This window comes from Anneissia japonica, unplaced genomic scaffold, assembly GCF_011630105.1.
Source record: "Anneissia japonica isolate Jap-2015-1 unplaced genomic scaffold, ASM1163010v1 scaffold401_len1656234_cov178, whole genome shotgun sequence".
Lineage (NCBI taxonomy): Eukaryota > Metazoa > Echinodermata > Crinoidea > Comatulida > Comatulidae > Anneissia > Anneissia japonica.
The window spans coordinates 1,176,010-1,198,198 of record NW_022745982.1 but is presented as its reverse complement, the minus strand read 5'-3'; the positions used below and the strand labels follow the sequence as shown (position 1 = coordinate 1,198,198).

Genomic DNA, 22,189 nt, shown 5'->3' with positions numbered 1-22,189 from the left:
TTAGGAACAAATATAAGTATGACTAACATAACTCTATATTGTACTGAAACTTATTAAGAGCAACAAGTATTACTAATTTACCCATATACTTGGATGTAAAAAAAATTGTTGAAGGTATTTAAATTCCTTGATTCAAACTTGGCACTATTTTTGATAACATTGAGGTCTTTGATTGACAATAATATTGTCTGTAAATATTATATTTTTGAATGAGAAACACAAAAAATTTTACAGATTTATGTGGGTATGCATCATAAATCAGGGTTAATAATTCTAGCATACTGTATTTCTGAATTGAAATAAAAAATATGATGTCTTTACTATGAATATAGGCTGACATTTTTTCGCTCATAACTATTTCGTATAGTAAAAAATATTAATTTTTGTTAAATTTAAAGAATGAAAAAAAATGAAAGCATCATTGCCAATAGTGATTTTAGTTTAGTCTGTTTATACCTCATACAAAAATACTCTTAGTATCCAATATTATTCATGATATGTTTTATCAGGGAACAGTGAAATTACATTAGTGTAATTTCACTGTTCCCTGGTTTTATAGTGTATTATGGCCTAAATCCGGCCATGAACTGTACAACACTGCCGACCATTGATGAGGCGCATTTTAAGTTTAGCGTGGAATTGAAACTTGTGTTGTGGTGTATCTTTTCATCAACATTACTTCTAAATACAAATCGATCTTGTAGTTTTTGTATGTCGCTCTTCAATAAACATTACATGTTGGTAATTTCCTACTGTATAGCTTTGCATATCATTGCATGCTGGTGACTTAAACTAAACAAGTTTTTTAATAAGAAATGATAGAGGACAGGTTTTGTCACTCTGTTCTTCATTTGTCTATTTTCTTCCATTCATTGGTTTTTGCTTATTTAATTATTAAATTACTTTAATTACTCACTTATATTTCTGTATGAATACAATAACCCAAAAATGTGGTATACTTTACTATACTATATATTTGCAAGTGGCTTTTTTTATATAATTGTTTTATTGAATTATTTTATTGTATTATTTTTTTTAATTAAATATGAAGTTAAATGTTGATTTTTGTTTTCAATAAATATGATTAAAAGTTGGCAAAATATTTATTAATGTTTTTTTTTCTTTCAAACTGTTTTGAATGTGTAAAGTGCATCTGAAAATATTGATATTAAGCCTGAAAATGATTTTAAACAAAATTGAAATATAGGAGTTAAAACTCATCTGAATCAGCAAGCCAAGGTTCAGCTGAATAGAGTTCAATATTTGAACTTTAGTACGAAGGTCTCTGCATAGGCCTTGAAGGGATATGAACTTGTGGCTAAAGTTACAAAGCTAGTGAATAATTTGTGCAACAAAGTAGGCGAAAAATAGATTGCGAAAGGCAAGGTGGTACAGTAGCCCAAGGTACATTAAATAGTAGCAAATAGCAAACATATTCCTCCCTTGTTTTAAAGATTTATACTTTTGATAGTGGATGCTAAAATATATCATTATTGACTGTGATAAAATCTGGAATTTCTAATCAATTCCATTAAGTTATCAACTTACAATGGTTGTGAGGGGGGGGGGGGGAAGATATAAAAAAACATCTTAGTTTCACATGATTTAGACTTTTTTTTCTTTAAAAATCATAAAATTACCAGTAAATTTAAACATCCAAGGAATATAATTTAATTGACTACAAAATTATTTCCTTTGTCTAATTATTAAATCAAATATTTATGTTTTATTATTTTGTACATCTTTCACCCTGTACATGCTTGTTTTGTTCAGCTATGACCTGGATTATTTGTACCATTCCTTGTACGTTTATGTATTTTATATATTTTGATAAAATGATAGTAAAATATAGCATTTAAAAAAATAGATTATGGGGGTAGGGACAACATAAGTGTTTGGATTTGTGCCTGAAACAGAAATAAAAGCTTTTTTTACATAATATGTATTTTTGATATCTAAAGTAAATAAAAATGATTAGAAATAGTAAATTATTTTTTTTTTTAAATAAATTAAAATAGAAACTTCTTAATGAAAGAAATGCAATAATTAATAATATTACTTAAAAAATATTATATTAACAGTTTCAGTATTTTAAATGTAACAATAACAGATAATTATTTTTTGTATTGATGCAAAATAAAATTCACTAATATGCAATTGATATATAATATTTAGGAGCTTTGCTGTTCTCGAAGGACTGTAGTATGCAAATCAAAACAATTTAAAAATAGTATTTCATGTCATAATGTCAGAAATGCTTCTGGGACATAGCTTTCTTCGCTTTAATTTTAAAATTAAGCGTTCGAATCCGGAAGTTTAAAGGTAACTGCTCTTACAATTAGTCGAGGCTCATTTAGCGTAATGTTCAATATATTGGAAAGCCTTTGGAAAAAATCCAGAGTCAGGCAAGCCAAAAGAAATTGTCCTTACCCAAGCTTCTGAAAACCATTACTTTGTAAATATGCATTTGACTTTCAATTGGTTTAAATTTTTTCTCCTAATGGATAAAAAATTGTAAAACATACAATCGTAATATATATAAAAGTTATTTAATGAATAAATTTTGTCTGTTGTTGGAAAGAATTAATATGAATTAATTCCATACTTTTTTAATTGAACCCTGGCAGGCTACTACTAGGAAAACATGAGGCAGTAAATATATTAAGAAAGTACTAGTTTTATTATTCTGATATAGTAATTTAATCGAAGATAACTTTAAATTATTATTCTATCCTTGAGAGATCTTTTAGTACTTTAGGTTTAAAAGAACCTGTCTTTAAGTATGAAGGAATTTAATTTGATAAAAAGAAATAAGAGACTTAGCAATTTCAGAAATGCTTTAAGTCAGAGTACGCGGACCGACTTTCATGAAAATATGCCTTGATTTTAATATCACTTGCACTTAAGGATAAATTGCCGCGAATCAATTGCGAATTTATTAATAAGTAGCCATCGAAATGTGTTAAATCTATTGAATTTCCTGCTCCAGAAAGCTAGAATATTACAGTATTATGCAATCTGTTTTTGATGGGTGTTTGATGTAAGCCAAATGTGCGATCAGAGTGGGGGATTACTTTGTGTAATATTCATGCTAATTTCCTCATTTTCTTACCGTGAAACAGAATCTTGCATCTGTACTTTGTTATTTCTCCTGACATGTTCGCATATAATCTACTTGTGTGTATATTTTTGCTGAGGAATTCCATGATTTTCCCACACCTGTTCTTGAAGGAAACTATATTGAATATAGGTTGTCACTTTTTGTCTTCAGAGCAATCCCTCTGTTAAAGCTGCGAAGAATAAACGGATGTGCGTAGATGCACATTATGAACCACGCTGTCATCATCCAAATGTTTTACAGCAACAGCTGAGCTAATGATATTATTATGATCTTCACTCATTAGAACACTGAATGTTATTAAAATTAAATTTATTATGAATGGTTTCTAATAGTCTGGTATTGATTGCTGAAATAAACATTTTTAATACTTTAATAAATAATATATTAACATAAATAATCATAGTAATAACAGTTTAATATAATAATTAGTACATTCCATTCCAAAGCTTCTCAAAGGCAAATTTCTTTCAATATAAATTAATACAAAAATATAAAAACATAATGGTGCCCCACACATGAAGGTTATTGATATTTAATTACGAAAATAATAATAACTGAAAACATAAATGTATACTATATACATTTATATCCCAAACTCTTAATTTTATAAGAAAATTATTTTAATTGTTTGATTACTATGTTGATTTAAATATAGTGTAAAAAACATTTAGTATGTTAGTGTAGAAAAAGTTACACCTTGAATCAGGTTAATGATTTTGATTTTGTTCTTTTTTCCCCATCACATCAAATAGCAATTATATATCCCATTTGCATGATGAATCTAGGTAATGTGTTATAAACTATGATGACCCCATTACACTTAAAAGACCAGGCTTGCCCGCGGCTAGCTTTGCCGTGTAAACGCACACAACTTCAAATTGCTAGCCTCAAGCTGGCCTAGTTTTGGTCCTACCCTGGAAGATGCTTGGGGCCCGCATTATGTAAGCGCTAACGCTACCGGACTTGAGGGCTGTCAAAAAGTAGCACATGTAGTGAACCCTGACATTTTATGACCGAAATGTTGCGGGTAATCGATGCGTCTAGCATACTTAAATCACTTTTTCGGCTAAATTTTAATACTCCGTGGCATCCTTCGATGGATTTTCAAACTCTAACACAATACTTTAGGTCAATTTTGTGTAAATTAAATGGAATAGAAGCATTATGCAGTGTGATATTAAATACTGTATGATTATTTTCATTATCCCATTGCCAATTCAACGAATTTGCTGAAAAAGTTTTTTTTTCCTTTTATCTATAAAAGGTTTTTTTGTAAATTTATGTGTATTTTTGCAAACGGTGCTATCGTCGCATTACCATCAACTTTCCCCGGTCATAAAATATGCGACTCCGAAGCAAATGATCATAAGTTTAAGTGGGTACAAGGTCAATCGATGTAGGAGGCTATACTCTTTTATTTTCATAAGAACACATGTTATATAAGAACACCAAGGCTGAAATTTCTTAAGAAATAAGAACAAAATAAGAACAAATTGATGCTGAGTTGAAATGTCGAATAAGGTTTTTATTTAAAAAAAAAAAAAAAAAAAAATCAAAATTTTAGTGGTTTTTCAAATTTACTTTTCAAGCTAGTCACATAACAGTAAATTATTATTGTTTAAAATGGATATACTGTAACATTCTTTTCACTTTATCTGTATCTTATGTGTAGTAGTCGTGACTATAAAACCCTCTATAATACAGGACGGTAATATACTGCTATACATTAATAATTTTCTCTCATTAAAAGGTGTGTAAAGTAAGAACATAATCAGAACATTTTAAACCTGAAATTGGCAAAAAGTAAGAACACTTAGTCTGGGCCAAATTTTACTGGTTCTTATAAAAAAAAATGTAGCTCTACTTATTGCTATATTGAGTTTGTTATATTTTAAAAGAAAACCTTGAAAGTTGCTTAATATTGAAGTTGTTTCTATTTTCCTACAGCATCCGTACCCATCAGAAGAGCAAAAAAAGCAATTAGCGCAAGATACAGGACTTACAATACTGCAAGTCAATAATTGGTAAGTTGCTAATATTATTTTAAATTACTCTCTAACCACAGCATTCTGAGAGGATACATAAAGGTATTGCAATGACCTTCTCTGTTCCCATGTGAGTATATTGTGGAAATGCATCGACCATATGACATTCAATTCCTACCATATAATCAGTGGCGGCACTAGGATAAATTTTCTGGGGTAGGTGCTGAGCTGTCCGACAGGGTGACTTTGGCTCGTAGGCCCAAGCTGGGGAAAGGGTTTGAGAGGGTGTTCCCCTCCCAAATGAGAATTTTTTAAGAATAGGAACCCCTAGATGGCCAGAAATGACACTCTCTAATTGTGACAGACATGTGTTAGCTTGGCGTGGGCCTATTTTGATATATTTTTTAGTCCAACTGCTCGACGAGCTCTGTGTGATGGGGGGGGGGGGAAGCTTAAGCCCCTGCTGGAATTTGCAACCGGGACCCAAAAAGTCCCCCACTCTCAGTAAGCCACAGGGCCCTGGCCCCATCGTTACGCCACTGACTATAACCAATTGTCTTCCGCATTCAGATGGTATATTGGTATCACCACATACAGCAAAATAAAGTTAAATGTGTATTGGATGGTCAGTTTTAACAGATCTCTCAGACATAACTTCTAACTTACCACCCCTGCCGGCATTAAGTACAAAATAATGAACTCGAGGAAAACAATCAAATGCAAAGCCGGTCTAGTTTGTAACTTATAAGTTGTCAAAGTTGAAAAATTATTCAGAATAAACAGCATACGCATAAAAGATTCATTATAATGTACATATCTCAGTAATCTGCTGTAACATTCAAATTGCATATGTCGTACATCAGGAAATTAGGTTTTCTAAAATTATGTCTTTTAGTTCTCAAATTTATCATATTCTAACGATAAATGAATACATAAACTAGGGGCCCAGTGGTGATATTTTAAAGCTTTTTAACCCAAGACTCTAACTTACAAAGCATAGCAATATAGATTGTCTTTGTGCATTCGAACCTCATAAGGAATTATAAGACTACAAAATACTGGTATGGATAACTTGGACAAGTGATTTCACAGTTTACAAGAGCATCATGTTTATCATAAATCTTTAGATTCAAAACTCGATGTTGTAACTGCCACCTAAATTCAAACATTTTCATGCTTCATTTCATATACAGTACGTCAAACGAATTGTGTTTACATAAAACTATTATAGTTTTATAGTAGTATTATAGTATATTGTAAATCATGTAAATTTTAAATATAGATTGATAAATATTGTAACTAATATCTGAAGTCGTAAACAAATAATATAAGCCAATTTTTCAAATAGAATATATGAGACTTTCTCAACTACAACAGTTCTTTTCAGAACTACCTACGTGGTGTACTGCAAGCTTAACATAAATGTTTTTGCTTCGCCATGCAAACCTTCAAACAATACTATGAATAGTTTTCATTTATAGTTTTTTTGGTTTTTTAAAAATATAATATAACTTCTCATACTCTTTAATGTCTTATTCTTTTAATTACTGAAATTGCTAGCTTTTTATATATCATTTAGTTTACATTTTATAGATACGTAACTATTAGGAATTTTATTAATAATAGAGGTTGGGTAAGCAGCTGGTAAGATTAAGTCGATATATTGAAGAAGAACTAAACATTTACAAACATATAAGCATATAGTTGAAACATGTTGAGAACAGTTAAATAGTTTGAATCAAACCTTGATGATGATGATGATGATGATGATGATGATGATGATGCTCTGAGGGCTGTCTCTTATACACATCTAGATGTGTATAAGAGACAGCCTCCAAATAACTATGATTTTTCTTCCCCTTAATATTTTGGGGCTGACATATTTTTTTAACTACACAAGATGAAGGCCACCTAAAAATCAAAATATAACCCTGTCAGGGGATAGGGTTTGTTTGGCACTATAATAATGAAAATAATATATTTTATTGTTAAATTGAAAGAAATTTTATTTATAAACAGTAGTGAATAATTAATCCAATTACACATATGAAAGATATGTAAATTCTTTGCATTGATCCTTAGGAGACAGTGTGCTTAAAAGCTAGTTTTTCGTAACGTTTCATGCACTAGTTATAACCATTACATGTTTTTTTTTTTTTTAATGCCATGTTTTGATTGTAATACATTCATTGTAGGTTTTTGAAAATAAAAAAAAAAACAAATTTGTGTTGTATTTATTCTTAGTTAAATTTATGTCCGACCTCATAATTAGATTTGAAATTGTTTGAAAATGTACAGTTGTTATAAATTTATTATCAATGCAGTAATGTCAACAAATCTGTGTTAAGTATCTTAAATGAAATCAAACATATTACAAAATAAAATGATTATATTGTGAATACAATTGAAGACTTAAATAGATAAATGAGATGCTTCTACTCAGCCTTAATTACCCCAGCATTTGAATTGTATGTTGTAATAAATGAATACTTAACTGGAAATATAACAATGAGTTAATGTATTAAGTGGAGACACAAGTCTCGGAGAAAAAAGTTGCTAGCATTAATACCGTGCGCGGAATTTAGCATTACTAGGTCAGTTACATACTAGATCGTTGGCTGCACGGTTAATTTACTGCCATCATTGTGGCTTCCCTTCGTTTATAATCAATGTGCCGTCCAGGTACCAAACGGACTGGCTTGATTTTCTAGCTCTACCCCTAACAATATTTAGTCACTTCCTGCAGATCGTCTGCATTCACTAAAAACCTAAATTCATCAAAGAACATTATTTAGTCAAGAAATATTTGTAGAAATTCTTCTGGAAATAAATTCGCCAGTAAAATGTATGTTAAAAAAGAACTGTAAGAAATATGTTTTGCCAACAACATTATTCTGTATCAGAAGCTTAGCAACATTAAAAGAAGATACTTGGCTTTGATTGTTAAACATTAAAAGAAGATACTTGGCTTTGATTGTTAAACATTAAATGAAGATACTTGGCTTTGATTGTTAAACATTAAAAGAAGATACTTGGCTTTGATTATTAAACCACGATGGATGAAAGGTTAAAATTCTTTTATCCAAATGTTATTCTTGCCTAAATCTTAACCTACACTACTATATCCTCTTATAGCTGACAGGCCTACATTTTTTAAACTTTGACCCTCCTCAATATTGTGTGTTGAGCTAAGAAATTTCAACAGTGTAAAATCATAAATATTGTATGTTTAGGTAAATTATTAATTATAAAATAAAAATTATATTTTTTTGCCAAATAACAGCATATATCATTTGTACATCCTTTGCAGGATCTAGATTGATTAATTGTTATCATTATAAGAATTTTATTTTCTATAAATCATAAAAAAAGTATTATTTTAAATGTATTAAGTTGATAACTTACTTGGTCTTTGAAATGAGAAATATAGCATACCATATTTATTCGATTATAAGTCCAGCAGCCTTAATCATGAAATTGGGCTGAATGTGGGTTTGGGGGAGGGGTCCTGTTCATAAAAAAAAATTAATTTCATGGAAATGGCCAATCAAAAGGCAAATTTTAAATTCAAGTATTTATAAAATTCAACTAAGCTACTGTACTTATTCAGGTCATACCGTGGACTTTTGCTTGAGAAAACACTAATATATGAATTAGGATGTAAAGTAATGGGTGGGCTTATACTCAAGGTGGGACTCTACCTGCAGAACTAAGGTAATCATTTTTTAGGGGTTCCCCCAGTTTATACCACGGTATTACTTAGTGCCTCCAACACATGCTACCATGGTGCTACCGCCATTGCCAGAACAAGAATCCATAATTACTAAGTTTACTACATCCAGCCCTTAGTGGTGGTGAAGGTTTTGTTTATACTCAGCACAGCCCCACTAATTAGCTTCATCCCTCTTGGAATTGTATGAATTTCAGAGTCAAAAAATGTTGGCTAATCAACTGAAGGGCAGGTAATTAGTGGGATGTTCCTTGGAATTGCCATTCATCATCTAGGACTAGAAATAAACATTTCATACTAGATTCCAATCAGTAAGAACTCAAAACCAAATGTGGAGGCTATTATGATAAAGGCAGTTCAATTCCATTGCCTTTAAACAAGGGTTCTGCCTCTTTTTGTTGAAATGGGTTTGCAATGGGCTAACCTGTTCTTGGAATTTTTTTGTATTGCACTTTTTTTTTATAATAACTAGTAAAATTTTGCCCAGACTAAGTATTCTTATTTTTTTGCCCTATTTCAGGTTCAAAATGTTCATATTTTCTTCTTACTTTACACACTTCTCAAACATAGAAAATTATTATTGTACAGCACTATACTACTCTACTGGAATGTAGATAAAAATTCCTTCGGAATAATGGACCCAGAAAAAGGCCCGGTAACAATGGCCCCAAATGACATAGAGGGTATTAAATAGTCACACCTACTGCACATAATTTTTTGGTTTTCCTATTTAAAAAAAAAAAAACTTCATTTGACATTTTTACCTCAGCCTCATTTTGTTCTTATTTTGTTTTAAATTTTTTTAGCAAAAATAAAAAAAGAGTGCACTTTACTTTATTTTTTTTTAGATCAAAATTGTAAAGGATTAAAATTCATGAAGAATTTTCTAGAGAAACAGGTACAGTACGAAGTATTGTAGACTTGTTTTGAAGATTGCTTAATACTATAGATATGTATATTTTTACTTAATGTTTCTATTGTAAAACCCAGTAAAACAATTAAAAATATATTTATTTATATGACATGGAGGGGGGAGGGGGAATACCCGTTTTTGAACAATTTACTACTGTAGTGGTAATTTACCATAAATATTTTTATCATCAGAAACGCTACATATAGGAACGCTTCACATGAACCTGGTTTCAGGCCTGATACCTACAGTAGGTGGAAGATAAATATGGGGATAAGAGGGGAAAATATCGTATCTATAAAGCATTAAGACATAATTAGTGATTAAAGGCGCAATGCAATACAGTAGTAGTGTTGTTTCAGATCGCATAACCTAGAGTACTCTGTGTCTTAAATGTTGTGATATTATTAGATGAAATAGAGTATTATATAGGTAAGGGTGAGGGGGTGTAGACATATGTTGGTAATATCGTTTAAACTAAATGTTAATGGTAAGTAGTGGATAACCGGGTCACTTGCTTTGGGTCATTGTAAAATATTTTAAGTAAAGATATTTCATTTTTAATATGCATGCTTAGAAAAAAAAATGTCTATATGACTTCATAGACAAACTTTTTCTTGTCTTACAAATTATGTTAAAGTGAAATATTTCTTTTTTGAATCAAAATGGTATCCCCTGTTTTAATTTTAACGTTAAATGCGGTATTTTCAGGCATGTTTCAATTAAAAAGTAAAGATAACACAATTTGTAGCTCCATAATGAAGAGAAGAAGATATTGAATTCGGCCAAACATCCTTCCCAGGAGCCATTAGGAATATTCAATGTGGGATAGTAATATTAAAAATGCCTGTGAATCATTAACAAGCTAGGCTGGAGCTGTGATGGTGTCGAGTGAGAAGTGCTCCCCCAGTACCAAGCCTAAGCATTGCTAATGTAAGGCCCTTGTCAATCAGTGACTTCTAGGCCTAGGAATGCAAAGTGCTGTATGCTGATCAAGTTAGTTCTAGTCCCATCTGGTTTGCTGTCAGTGGTCGGTACCAAGCCACTTATTATAACAAGTAAATTAACCCATCCTAAAAATTAAGCAGCGTTGGTAGATTATTAATTAATCTTTTTTCGTTGCAGTTATCAACACCGGCAAAAACACTGTGTGGGTGTGAGTGGGTGGGAAAGATTCTTTTCTTTTTAATTATTATTTTTGTTTATTAATTACATAATAATTAAAAACACGATGTCGATAGGAAGCGTTTCTAGTGTAGGATACCTCCTAATACACTGATTGTTATCTGAAAGGACAATACCTGCCGCTTGAGTAGGCCTAAGTGAAACTTAGTTGGAGACATGTGATAATGACTCCTAAACTTGATATCACATGATGCATTGGTCTTTGCCATTAGGTATTTGTCAAATGACAAAATTTGACAGTGGAATATTGAAAAAGGAAAGATTATTACCAAGTCCATGAGTTGAGCTAAAACTCAACAAAACCCTACCCTAATAATTTGGTCCAAAAATGTCAGATTTAAACCATTTTTTTGTAATTACCATTCAAATTTCATCCAAACAAAATCCAACCAAATAGTTTCTTTATATAAAAATAGTAATTAAAAAAAATTATTTTAAGTGCTAATATTTATTTAAAAAAAAAAAAAAAAAGATTTTATCATTATTCTGATTAAAGCATTTTCATGTTTTTTAAAAATTTTGATCAGGTATTATTGAAAACTTGAAATATTGAATCCCAGCATGATGGCATGTATTCCTTTTTCTTGAAGTATGTGTTATTCTTTCAATCTGAAATTGAACAGTGCACCCTCTGGTGTACATATACACCTATTATTAATAAATTAATAGAATAAATATAGTGAATGAATAAATTGTCCGATATAGACACTCAATCATGTGGATGTGATAAATTTGAAGATTATTCACCAATAATCAAGAAAATCACTCACAAGGTGTTCCATTTTATTTTGATGTTGTCTCATTTTCTCTCTCATCTGCTGATTTTTTTATGCAAATTGCATCATATTTCCATCCGATAATGTAGGTGTTTGGAGTGCATTCAACATCTATTACTATTTCTCGATTTAATATGAATCGTTGATCAGTTTCAATTTGGAATTTCTGCAAATGAAAACAATTGCCGTGGATAATTTATCAATGATTGAAGATGAGTAATATTGATAAAGCAATTGTGATAATATTTAAGTGATGAGATAGAGTTTCAATTATTCTGTATTTCTTGTCTGATAATAGGTTCAAGGTTTTTCAACTCAAATGCATCATTCATTTTGATTATCACATGCTTCATTGATAATGTACAATTTTCTAAACAAAGATGGGTGACATTTTATTCGCAAAACCATAAGGGACAATAGAATATAACTTGCGCAAATCCTCCAGGGGATTTATAAACGCGGTCCCAGGGGGACGCTGGAGAAGGTTCAGTCAGCCCTTGAGGGTAAATGAGCTGAGTAGTGAATCCTTAAGATCTAACCCTGGGTGTAATGTGTAATTTGCATGATGATAAATGAAGCTTAGCAAGATTTTGGCCCAGCTGCCATACATAACTCTCATATTATTTATCACATTTGCTGCATGGTTCAGAGCTAGGCTGAGAGTAGGTGACAGAGATTGATTGCCTCTGTAGCTGATTCTTGGCTGGCCTCCCTCATTCCTTCTCAAAGGTCAGCGAAGTTTTGTTTATGAGCTCAGCCATTTAAGTAAACAGTCGCAAAGAGGTAATCTTGTAAATCTGGCAACTTAGGATCTGTGATTGAAGGCAAGGAGGTAGTGAGGTTTTTGTGTCATATCATCACATGAGATGGGTTTGGTTCAGCTATCTCTTCTGTTGACCCCACACTTCTGACTGACCCCTGATCTTCTATGAAATCTTCCAACATTCCTACTCCTGAAGCACAGGCTAGATAACAAAGGGGTCACTGTGACTAAATTGGTGAAAAGTACAAGAAGAGATCAGTAAAGTTTCATCATCGATATGCTGATATTAAAAATGCTTGAAGATTCCTCAAATCTTCAATAACATAGAATTGCCCATTTCAAAGGACAAAATATGTTTTTAATTTCAAATTAAACAGTTGGAAATATATAGTTTATATACAGGTATTCACTTTAAATTATTGTAATTGTCAGCTTTTTTAGGATGAATTTAATTAAAGAATATCATTATTTTTATGTCCTTGTCCAGCGTTCACATTATTTTCTTACAATTTACAAAGAAATCAACTAAAATATTGAATTTTGCTCTGTATTGCTAGGACCAATCATGTGCCTAAAACCAGTTTTCCACTCGGCGAATTGAAAGCGTCGTTCATGTGCATGCGCATTCACGTTTCCATCGGAGTTTTTGCGTCAGCGAAATTGTCATTTCGAACTGTTTCCACTTTTTGCGAATATATTAATTTTTTATGTTTGTAAAGGTGATAGTGTATATCATAACACAATATTAACAAATTTACTAATTTAAACAATGATATTAATTTATAATACATTGAGTAACATCACCTTGCAGTTAAATATCTAATGAATTATGTGTTAATTAAATACTCTGTCATTTAAAGTTTTACATAAAAGATTGTCTGAATAAATACTTTCTTATTTAGACCACCTGATTTAACACTCTGTTAGTTTTAAGTTTAAGTTTTACACAAAAGATTGTTGTCAAAGTCTGGAAAAACTCTTTCCTATTAGAGACCAACTGATTTACTAATTTAAACGATGATATTATTTCATAAAACACTGAGTAACAAAACCATATAGTTGAATATCTAAAGAGTTATGTGTTAATTAAATACTGTTTTCATTTTAGGTTTTACACAAAAGATTGTTGTCTGAAAATAACACTTTCGTATTAGACCAAAATAAATATCAGCATCAACTAAAATGGTCTATCCTCTCTCTTGCCATGGCCTTTTGACTTGAATTGGAAATCTCTTATCATAAAATATGCAAATGGGGGAGGATGCACCATTGGATGAAGGCAAATTACAGCGTTGATTGATGGTCATGACTGGTCTTGCTGGAAAATCTGGCCCAATTTCAAGTGAACACAAAGAGGGCAGAAAGGTCCTGTCCTGCCAGAAATCCAAACCAATCAGGTCAAGCAAACTATAAGACAGGTTTTCAAAAATCCAAATAAAAAGAAATTAATGAAAAAAATAGATGAAATTGATGAGCGTTAATTTATAATTTCTCTCATATTGAATGCACTTCAATACAAATTTAATGAATTTCCAATGTGATTGATGATGATACAAATTTGGTTTATTTAAAAATTTTATTTATTCCATATATAAATTGCAAATTAAGGCAGCCAAGTCTGAAACAGATTGTATTATACTCAAAAGTTTTATTTTAAAGTTTATTTATTCCATATGAAAATTACAAATAAGGCACCCAAGTCTGAAACAGATTGTATTATACTCAAAAGTTTTTAGAAGTAAACTATCCAATAAAAACAATTAAATTACAATTGTAATCATGTTTGCATTTTACTATATAGTCCATCCCAGTGTAGGTGAAATGCTACAAGGCTGACATGTTTGAATAAACTTAACTTAAAATAATACACAACTACCAAGGCCTACAAAGTTAGAGTAAAACCTTAAATTCCTATACAAAAAAAAAGTCAAGTTCCAATCTTAGAAAATATAAAAGATAAACATACAAATTTCAATATGTAAAGTTACATATACATGAATTAAATTAGTCATTAAAAATACATTTTCTGTCTCATAGAAACTCAATAGCTGTTCAAAATCAAATTCCAATCTTAGAAAATGAAAAAGATAAACATATAAATTTCAATATGTAAAGTTACATAGAGAAAAATATTCATGAATGAAATTAGTCATTAAAAATACATTTTTTGTCTCACAGAAACTCAATAGTTGTTCAAGTAGTCTTTTGCCCAGTACTTGCCCTCCTGTTTGTCACAATATTTTGTACTTAACGTTTACCTTAAACCTTCGGGCCACAATTCTACACTGCAATTGAAACAGGATAATCCTGACCATTTTCTCAGGTTGATTTTCTGAGCACAGCAGTTGATCATCACCCTTTCTAAGTGCTATTCTCTTACCGTCCCTTGCTAGACAGACTATGCCTTCCGGCCGGATCTGCGGTATATGATATTTGGCATCAGTTGCTTTCCATCCATGGGAGTGCAGACAAAAATATTCCTTCATGCACAGCTATTTATTACTATTAGATATCATATATTTGTAAGCATTAGTTATATTTTTTGATATATATTCATTTATTTATTTTTTAAATTGCTATGTTTATATGTATTTTTTTTTGTTTTTGTTTTGTATTTAAAGATAGTAATTTTTATTAATATTATTATAAAATGGATAGGACAAATCGAAAAATGAAAGTATATAAAATATTAAGAATTTTATAATGTTGTACAAGAATTATATAATATACAAAAAAAAATATAAGAATTTCTAAAAAGTAAATAATAGAAGAGCTGAGAATAGAGATAAACAAACATCTTTTGTTATTTTATTTGATCTTCAATTCGAGTTGTTGTTTTATTACAATTGTATCTCACATTTAGGGATCTAATATTGGTAATTAAATTTTTATAAGCGTCCAACTTTCCATTGACGTTATCTCAACCCAGTTTTCTCCCCAGGCGGTACACTTGGCACACAACCTATTTGTCCCCCTTACAATCAGATATATGATATTGATGTCACCATGGCTATAATATTATTTGATGATGTTTGACAATCTCTGTGACTCAGATTCAAAGCTGATGTCTCTATCGGTGATAGCCCCGCGGAAAAATGACTGACTCCGACCGGCAAACTGCAGATCGTAGGATTCAAATCTGTATCTTTTCCTGCGCTCATCTTGTTCACACTAGATAGCAGGCAATATCCTGTGCCAGATATAGCCCCATTTATCTGCTGACTAAATAAGGTTATGAAGAAAATTAGCGAGGGATGACACTAGAAAAGAAGTGGATCGAAGAGGGAATTAAAAAAAACTAGTGTATATTTAAACCTATGATGAGGTTGCCCCAGGACATATGAAAGAGGTTTATGTTTCGGATTAGGTAATCAGAAATTGATTGGACAAAATATACCGTAGATGTTTCGTTAGGAAGATAATCATAGTTTTAGTTTTATCATTAGCGGAATTAAAAAATATAGCCTTGAGTAAGATTTGACCGGACAAAAATGATTTTTGTTTTTGACGGGTCAATAATTTCTAAATTTATGTGGTTTGAATTAACTTAAGGGTAGGCCTATATTAAACAATGCTCACAGTACAATTTTTGTTTGTGATAAATTGTGAAGTTAGAGGAGGAAATTAAACAATATGTGATAAATTATTATATATTAATAATTATTTAATAGTAATAATATTTTTATTTATGTTGATTATTTGAGCAAAGCAATTTCTTCTTTGGAAATAGTTAAGTTTTCTGATTATGATTCTAATAATAGAATTTATAGTAATAATGCATTTTTAAATAATGAGAAAATTTAGAGAAAAATATGTGGAAAAATTATTATTTATGAAAAATTATTATTTAATAGTAATAATATTGTTAGGACTAAATACCACCATAATAACAGTATAGACTATGGTAAGGATAGTAATATAATATACTAATAATGCATATTTTCTAAGTAAGGAGAAAATCGGGGAAAAAAATATACAGATAATTTACAAATAATTGAAAATAAAGATTAATGAAATTAATCATACATATTCAATACTAGTTAATTATTTACTTTAATTATTCAAAAGTACTAATAAAAAACTTTTAAAGATAGAAACAAAATAATAAAGTATAAAAGAAGCTTATTTCCACTATAGTATCTGCTTCTGTGGTTGTATTACTATTAACAGAATAATATATACAAAAAAGAACAAGCTAAATAATTTTACTTTAATTATTCTAAAGTACTAATAAAAAACTTTTAAAGATAGAAACAAAATAGTAAAGTATAAAAGAAGCTTATTTCCACTATAGTATCTGCTTCTGTGGTTGTATTACTATTAACAGAATAATATATACAAAAAAAGAACAAGCTAAATAATTAATCTTAAAAATTTGTTATGAAAACATAAAAAAAACATTAAAAATGTGTTATCAAAAAACATAAAAAAAAACATAAATTCATTATTAAACTACAAACTATTGTTTTTCGTATTATTTTATATACTGTAAGCCTACTTTTACCTAATTTTATCTTTGTTGTTCATACCTTGCATGCAGCTGATTAAGCTGTGACCTAGGTTTTACCTCCCATTCTTTTTATTGTTTTTTAAAAAATAAAGAATGATTCAAGGATGTTTTTTTATTATGATATTTGTTAATGTTGGCTGTTTATCTTTGTGACGTTTCGATGTGAAGACTTGATGCGCAGTTGCAGTTGTACAAGAGCTAACTAACCCGATGATGTAAGCCATCAGGAACAGGTGCATGTATGGCACTTCTCTCCTATAAAGGAAATTCCCACTCTACATCACCAAATCAATTAAGTAGTAGATACAATGCTATTGAATGCTAGCCATGCTCTTGTCATGTATTTTTATTGGCACTTTCACAGCTTGCAGTGTGGGTTTTCCTAGTGTCACAACTACTTCATTACCATCACTTACAATTTTATTATTCAACTACGGACAAAAAAATTACTATTCATTATGATTTTATGTAAAGTTAATTTAATCGAGTAATAAATAGAATAAAAATATAATAATAATAAATAATATTTATTTTTATAGTGGATTTTCAGATTTCTGTTCAATGCGCTTTGCATAAAAAGGTGATAAAATACGCTATCAAAATAAGAAACTTTTTACAATGAAATTACAAAATATTATATAGAAAGACTACAAAAATATAATTTTTTTTTTTAATTCCATCATTAAAATAATTAAAAATTCACATTCAAATAATTATAATTAAACTAGATGGTAGTACATTATATAAGACCAGGAATAGCTTTAAATAAAGGCATGTAGGCCTACACCCATTTATCTTGATCTTGTTTACTTTATCTCATATGCATTTTAAACTAGTAGAGAAAAGAAGACAAAAATTTATTTTTGTCTGATGAACAAATGACAACTCAGAAGTCTCTCTTTGCAAGTTTTCATACCTGTTAATCTCTGACCACCAAAATTGTAAATTTTCAGTCAAGTTGAGCTGGGTATTTTGGCATTTTAACCACAATTATCGCACTGTAAAGTGATGATTTATTAACATGTTCTGTTGCCTAACAAGGGGGAATATATCTGCAATGAATAAAGATTACCTGTGACTAATTTCAGTAGAAAGGTAACTGTCCCTTGTTTTTACATAAATTTACATTTAAGAACATTTTAAGATGATTATCAAGGTGAGATTATAGAATTTTTTATACAAGTTCATTTTTCCAGACCTAATATTTCTTTGAGGTGTGTAGACACCTAGATATGCTTAAAAATGTCCTAAACCATCTTAATCCTAGTTACCTCAGGGATTTCCTGTACAAGTGCTTTTGTTTCTATGGTAACTTGTATTGAACCCTGTGCATATTTCATCATGGTTGTTACTTGGTCATGCAGCACAGTCTAGAGGGCGCTATTTAATAATATTAGCAGCAAAACCACAGATTTTTTTTGGGTGGCATTTTTGTTTTTTGAAATAAACCTGAAGTCATTGAATATGTGAGAGAAATACCAGCATAAAGACAATACTTGGATTTCGTTTTACAGAGTAGATACTTTATTATGTATATTATGTAAAAAAAAAGAAAAGAATGTGCAGTAGAACTGTAGAATTTTCTTTGGCTCAGGAAGCACATTTCATATGTATTTTATTTTACAATAAAACAGATAAAAATAATCTTGACATATGATGGAAATGTAAATTAGTAATAAAAATATTAGAATATAAAAAATATTAATAAAATGATCATTTTTATACACCATACACAGTGTATAATTAGACTCCCATAAATTTGTGATGTAATAATATACGCTGAGAAAACAGTTTTACAATGTGAATAAAAATAACCTTGACTTCCTGAAGACAAGCTAGAGTTGTGAATGCTCTTGAGGGGAGGGCTATAAAATGAATGCATTAAAATTCAAATATTAAGTGGCATTTTGATTTGAATGTACTGTGTTCGGCAGATTTATTGCCCCTAGGCTGAGAAGCATTGAGCATTGCGACCGGACATCTATGTGCAATTTGGGGTTTATTGACAGTACAGTAAAGTATGGTGGCATTGTAATGCCTGTACCGTCATAGTAATAATGCAAAATGTATTTTTACACTTTTCAAGGGTTTTTTTTTTAAGGGGGAAAGACTCCTCTTTTTTGGGTCTTTTGAAATATTTTTAGACTTTTGCAGTGGCAAAGCTTATGTGTGTAATTTTTGTGGAATGGGGAAGGGGAAGCTACAACATTAAGTTTCAGAGCTGGTCAATGCAGTTAATCCATATTTAAACAAAATTTTGTGTAAGATTTTTATTGAAAGTTGTAGCGTACATTAAAGCACAGACATTGTAAAGACTACATAGAATGACTCTCATTTAACTTGTTTTCATTGATACTACTGTAAAAGAATAGCACAAAAAAAACAAAACAACTAAGTACCGAAATGGCAACTCATTAAATTTTCCTTCATAAAAAATAGCTTCAGACAGAAATATCAAATTATTTCATCTATGATATATTGAATAAAAATCCCTAGAAAATAAAATAAAATTGAATTATTAAAAATTCCATATTCCATAAAATTTCCTTTAATTTCTCTTTTTCCAGTCACATTTATTTTGTTTGTTTGTAGTTGTGTGATTTGTATTTACTTTTGAAGTAGCTGGTAGTGGTCTGTGGTTTGTTTGTTTTTTCACCTGTGCCACACCTGTGGTCTTTCCTTGGAGCGGTTTCTCAGACTCCAGCTCTGTTCAACACCTGCTTCCCAAAGTCACCTACTACTCTATCCCAAGTTGACTTTGAACTTTGGGAACTTCTGGATTTTGCCAATTTTTTTCCTTCGTATTGCAATGTATTTTAATTTGACTATATGTCATTTTTTTTGCCATTGTTGTATTCAAATTAGTATTTGATCAAAAGTGCTACTATACATTACAACTAATAAAAAATTAAAACCTGAAGATGTTTCTGTTTATAGCAGTCATGTCAATATGAACATGCGCTTGGAATACGATATCATAACAAAATATTAAGTACCATTAAGTCTCCAGAATTAATGTTATATGCATGTAAAATATGTACATACAGTAAGTATATATGTAAGTATATAGGCCTACAGTAAGTATGTATGTGTATACAGTGAGTATACTGTATATTAACAGTGTGCCCTGTATTATTGTTTATTTTGTGTAATTTAGATTCATTTTATTTAATTTAGCCATATAATTACAAACATCTTCAGCTAATTATCAGATAAAATATTTAATTATTTTTATTTAATTACATCTTAAATCAAATACGAAGTTACAAAGTTCTCTGTCAAAATCTCTCATAAAGAAGATTACTTTTTGATTAATATATTATTTAAAATTTGCTACAAAATGGTTTAATTAAATATTTTAGGGGTTTTCCTGATTTTACCATAGATCATAATATTTTATTTATTATAATATCGTTTTTGTATTGATGTTTAGAATATATATGACTGATTTTTTTTTCTATCTGTATTCATTTTGTAGTTTAATATCTATAGGCCAAGGCCAGAATCTATTAGCCTCTGATAGAAGATATTGTGCAGGAAAGAGCCTTAATTACTATATTTAAACCCTGAGGTACAAGCAGAGGGACCTGCAATCTTCCTCAAACCATTAACAAATGACATACGGTACTTTATTTCCATTAAATGTGGTGATTTTTGAAAGAGAAACCATCTTTAAAAAAAAAAAATATGAAAACGATTTTGGAAAATGATCTTGATTTAAAATTTAATATTTATCATTACAGTACCTTTATTTTTCATGCAAGAACTTCAACAATAGTTATTCTTAATACCAGAATGCAAAAAGGCAACATTTTTTGTTCAACATTTTAAAATCAGTATAATTTAAAATCAATACCTCTGAAGATAAAGTAAATGTTAAAACATTCAAATGCTCATTTTTACATATTGATGGCAAATATGAGTTTACTCATGTTATTTTTAGTGGGTGTAATTGAGGATGCCACTACTATTTTTCTCTTGTGAACGAAAGCTTTTTGAAAGTGTTATCCCCATCAGATTGTCGGGTAATTATCTAGAAGTATAGTAAAAATCTTAAAAAATTTCTTGACATTTCTTTATAAAGATATAAATTCAAATCCTCTACAAGATAAATCATACAATTTTTGAAATACAGGACTTAATCCTACATTCCCTGTAATAGCCAAAGTGTTTGTTTCTCGAATGTTTTCATTGGTTGATGTCCTGTATCAAATTTTCGTTGAAAGTGAAATGATTATATTATTAAAAAAGAAACCTTGTAGAAGAGGAAATAAATAGACTAGTGGTGATGAACATAAAACATTGAGCAAGAACCGAATCAAAATTATCTGATTGAATTAAAGTTAGGAAATGTATGGTCGTGCTGTTGAATGATTGTAACATCACCCCTTCCAACCTCCTTGTTTTGTAAAATGTTCCTAAAGAATGTCAGATTATAGTTGGTCTACACAGCATTGGTAGAAAATATTAGGGAGCCTACGTTATGTAACAGTAAAAAAATTGATTATGGTGTTATCACATAGGTCCAAAGTTTTCCAAACCCACAAACTGAGATCAAAACCCGTTGATCATCTAAGCAGGTCCCAAAGGGCTTTATAAAAAAAGTTTATAACTTGCATACTGTTCTGTTGGTGGTGCCTTGAGCATTTCAAATAAAAAATTGATATATAAGAGATGGAAGAATGCTTTAAATTAAAAAGTAATAATATAAATAATTAAGGTTTACATGGAATATTTGTATGGAAAGTATATAATTTTACTAATATTTGTATTTATTTTTATTAAGAGAACACAAAATTATGCATTCATTATTGTATGAGTTGCAAGTGAAGTTAATTGAATTAAATTGGAATTAATACTACTTAATTGACTGTAAAGAATTATAACACTCATTCATATATTATTATTTTATATTTATTTTTGTCTGGAATATCCTCGTCAGTTGCATTGATTCAAGTTTTATATTTGAGTAATGTATTTTTATTGTAAGCATCTTTACAATTGTGAAGTATGCAACTGTTTAAAAATGTGTAGTTTCATTTCATTTCATTTATTTCGTCAAACAGAAAACAAAACGTACAGAAATAACAATACCAAAAATCAGAGACAGGATAAACAAAAAGCAAACTAAATTGCTGTATAAAGTTTCTCCACTGATTTAATTATACATAAAATATATAAATAAATTCATAGTTGCAAATACTACTAC

General features: G+C 30.0%; 1 protein-coding gene across 5 annotated transcripts in view; it reads left to right on the top strand.

Moving 5' to 3' along the window:
* Nucleotides 1–22,189, top strand: part of LOC117120090 (homeobox protein Meis1-like) — a 119,185-nt gene that overhangs the window by 80,415 nt on the left and 16,581 nt on the right. For all 5 annotated transcript variants that reach the window (XM_033265092.1, XM_033265091.1, XM_033265094.1 and 2 more), the window contains one exon: nucleotides 5,069–5,145. In XM_033265092.1, coding sequence (XP_033120983.1) covers nucleotides 5,069–5,145 — 77 coding nt within the window. The remainder of the gene's footprint in view (nucleotides 1–5,068; nucleotides 5,146–22,189) is intronic.